A 4038-nucleotide genomic window follows, 5' to 3' on the forward strand; every position below is an offset into this window, starting at 1 on the left:
GAATCATGTTTAGATCAAATAATTTTGTTTTTAGCTTCTCTTATACTGTAATCATGAGCTGAATTTTCGTAGTTTCTGTTTAGGAAAGACCGAATTACTCCTATGGTTTGATTCATACTTTGATTGATTGATTATTGGTAATTTTATTAAATTAAGTTTGTTAAACACCCTTATGCATTAACCATAACTATTTTCTGTTAATTGGGAGACAATTAGGCTGCATGAACATCTCTTAATTGTTAATCTCATATTATGTATGTGAACACTTTATTATATGCCTAGGATTAGTGAATATGAAACTAGGATTAATTAGAGAATGGGTAAATTAATGTGTGAGCTTGTTTGAGAAACCAACAAACAAGAGGTTAGTTGAATTACTAATTTGATTAACCAATTACAATTCTTATTTAATCTAAATATTTGAACTAGGGAATTAATTAGTTTAAACACTTGATCACTGCTTGAATTGATTAATTTTCTAAGGGTTGGTAATAGCGAATGTGAATCTAATCACTATACTTGGTAACCAATAACAATTAATTTATTACTTTATCATAAAATTAACCATATGAGTGAATTGGTTGGACCTAAACAGAAACCCTTTTATTAAATTTGGTGAATTTTTACTTGCTTTAGTTGATTAGTTAATTATGTGTTAGGTGGTGTGTTTAAGTTTCTAGTCTTGTAAAACTAAAGAAAACCCTTTACTTTTATTACTTGTTTAGTTAAAATTAGTTATTAGTTTAATTTTCGTTCCCTGAGTTCATCACCCTACTTATTCTACTATACCACTAAAAGACAGGTTCACTTCCTTTGTGTGCTAAATCTGTATTTTTAGAGTAGGAATAAACCAATGTATTTTACATACATCAAGTTTTTGGCGCCGTTGCCAGGGAACGGTTCAAAAATTAAATCTAATTCCTAGTTTTATCGATCCTTTGTGTGGCTGCATTGCTGATTGGCAGTTTAGTTTTTTTTTCGTTTTGTTTCATTTTTTTTGTTCTTTTTACTCGTTTTTCTTTTTTTTGTTGTAGAATTTTCATGACCAAAGGATCCAACACTCCCCTGGTTCCCCCTTTTGAAGACCCAGAATCCGTGTTGAGGAAAAACAAAGGCAAAGACTTTGAAAGCTCGAATACACCTAAGAATTCATTTTTGACTAGCTTGAAGACAGTTTTTGGGAAGAAGAAGAAGAACAAGAAACCAGGAGAGACCAGCAGTAGAAAGAGCGAAGAAAGTAAGCTAGAAGATATTGAAGACAATCCAAAAGAAGCCAAATTTGAATACGACTACGAAACCGAATACGAAGAGGAAAGCGATCAAGAAGGAGACTTGGACAACACCATGTACAACATCGATGAAGTCCCCATGGGCAAATGGAAGAAGATCATACGAGATGATACCAGCCCGGGACTTGTGCAACCCGCAATTCCCGCAACTGCCACTTTTGAGCTTAAGGGTCACATACTTTCTCAACTCAAAGAGATCCCCTTCTATGGAAAAGACCAAGAAGATGCTTACAAACACTTGGATGAAGTCAATATGTAGCTGATTATTTTAATGTTTCAAACGTGCCTCACGAAACTCAGCTGCTTCGCATGCTTCCGGTTACATTGAAGAGTGCTGTAAAGGATTGGCTCAAGTCACTTCCCCCCAGATCCATCACTAGTTTATTGATCAATTTTTCCCACCCTCCAAGATATCTAAGTTAAAGAAATCCATAGCCAACTTTGAACAACAAGCTGGAGAGTCACTTCATGAGGCTTGGGAGAGGTAAAAAAGTTTACTAAGGAATTGCCCACATCATGATCTTAATGGTCAACAAGAAGTCTCCATTTTATATGATAGAGTGAATTTTATAACAAGGCAATTACTTGAATCGCAAGGTCCACTCACAAAGAAAGCACCCCGGTGATAAAAAAATTAATTGAAGAATTCTCTAGGCATTCTAGAGAATACCACAATCCAAGGAATGATGTGACGAGGGGATCAGCTTATGCAGCTTCAGAAGATTTGTCAGTAGTTATGGCTATGTTGAAAAACATAGATAGGAGGATGGATAAAATGGATCAAACAATACATGCTATTCGGGTGGGTTGTGAGAATTGCAATGGACCTCATCTTACTAGAGATTGTGACTTGGACGAGAACAGGAATAAGAAGGTACAAATGTGCTATTCAAGTGGTGACAAATATGATGATGATTGGCAAAAACCCAAGAAAGAATGGCTCCCATATGATGAGTACAAGAAGGCTAAGGAGGAGAAGTATAAACAAAAAGGAAGAGGTTTTTACCAAAAGGAGGAGCCGGCGCAAGAAAGAAAACCAAGTTTGTAGGAAATGCTTACTAAATTTGTAGCTGCTTCAGAAAAGAGACACAATGACCATGATGCGGCAATACAGAAGACAAGAACAATACTTAAAAATCAACAAGCATCTATCCACAAGATTGAGACGAAGCTCGGGCAACTTGCCCAACAAATTAATCAAAGATCACCGGGAGAACTTCCTAGTAAAACCGAAAACAACCCCCAAGGCGCACATATAAATATCATGACAACTACAAGTGGGAAGATAATTACCCCTCTGGCCCCTATTCAGAATGAAGAACCCAAGAAGTTACAAAAGGAGGATGCAGAAAAACAGAGCCAAAATAAAAATTAGCTGAACCCAGAACCTACTCGCCGAGTCCAGAATATGGACTCGACGATTCTGATGCCTGATCAGAAAAATCAGCCTCCTGCAAAGCCATATCAGCCTCCATTGCCATATCCAGTCCGAGCTAAGCAAGAAAAGAATGAAGAAGACTACCAAAAGTTTCTAGACCACATAAAATCTCTTTAGATTAATATACCATTCATCGAAGCAGTTGCATAAATGCCGAAATACGCCAAATTCCTCAAGGAGCTTCTAACCAATACAAGGAAGATGGAAGAAGTGAAGGAAGTGGTTCTTAATGAGAATTGCTCAGCTACCATGTTGAACAAATTACCAAAGAAGAAGGGTGACCCAGGAAGCTTAACATTTCCTTGCCAATTTGGGAATTTGGCCACCATTCATGCTTTGGCCGATTCGGGAGCAAGTGAAAATCTCATGCCATATTCATTTTTCAAGAAGTTAGATCTCCCGGAGCCGTGGCCAATTCGAATGGCAATCCAATTAGCAAATAAAACGGTTAGATTCCCAAGAGGAATATGTGAAGATATATTGGTGAAGGTTGATATGTTCGAATTCCCCGCGGACTTTATAATTTTAGACATGGAAGCGGATCCTCAAGTCCCGATCATCCTTGGAAGACCTTTCTTAACACCGCAAGCGCTATAGTTGACATGCGAGATTCAACACTTACTCTATGGGCGGGAGATGAATCAGTCACTTTCGGGGTTGATCAAGCCTTGAAGAATGCAAGGAATAGTGATGACACGACATTTTCGATAGATATGTTGGATGAATTAACGGAGGAATGGAATAATGAAGAGCCAAACAAGTCCACCATCACCTTTGATGAAGAACTTGATGCTAAAAGAGACCTACTAGAAATAGAGAGATTGCTAGAAGAAGCTGATTATAATGAATTAATAAAGACCACTGAACAGCCTACTCGCAAAGTAGCCCCGACCTACCCGCCGAGTCCATATGAAGACCCTAAAGTTATCGCGAATTCTGCCCAAGACTCGATGAGTCCTTTCACTGGAATCGACGTGTTCACCATGCAGAACACGAAAATTAAGCTGAAATCGCGACCAGATCACTTAGAGTACGCATTTCTTGAAGAAGGCCAAACAAAACCTGTAATTATAGCTGCTGATTTGGCCAAACATGAAAAAGAAAGTCTTGTGGATGCACTAAAGAAGAGGCAAGGTGCTATAGCATGGAAGATTACCGACATCAAAGGAATTAGTCCAGCCTGTTGTTCTCATAAAATTAACTTTGAAGAGGGGGCTAAACCTATAGTTCAACACCAAATAAGACTAAACCCGAACATGCAAGAAGTTGTGAAAAAGGAGGTGGTGAAATTACTAGATGTCGGGATTATTT

The 4038-nt window shown here is 37.9% G+C and overlaps 1 protein-coding gene and 1 non-coding gene across 2 annotated transcripts; one reads left to right on the plus strand and one right to left on the minus strand.

Annotated features, from left to right (window-relative positions):
* Window positions 1–1705: 1705 nt before the first annotated feature.
* LOC111895091 (small nucleolar RNA R71) lies at window positions 1706–1812 on the minus strand. Its single transcript, XR_002851417.1, has one exon. It is a non-coding gene; the product is annotated as a small nucleolar RNA R71 (small nucleolar RNA).
* A 1065-nt stretch (window positions 1813–2877) lies between these two features.
* On the plus strand, window positions 2878–3324 carry LOC111895065 (uncharacterized). Its single transcript, XM_023891184.1, has one exon. The coding sequence runs from the start codon at window positions 2878–2880 to the stop codon at window positions 3322–3324; it is 447 nt and encodes a 148-aa protein (XP_023746952.1).
* The last annotated feature ends 714 nt before the right edge of the window (window positions 3325–4038 follow it).

The sequence above is a fragment of the Lactuca sativa genome, chromosome 1 (assembly GCF_002870075.4).
Source record: "Lactuca sativa cultivar Salinas chromosome 1, Lsat_Salinas_v11, whole genome shotgun sequence".
Classification (NCBI taxonomy): domain Eukaryota; kingdom Viridiplantae; phylum Streptophyta; class Magnoliopsida; order Asterales; family Asteraceae; genus Lactuca; species Lactuca sativa.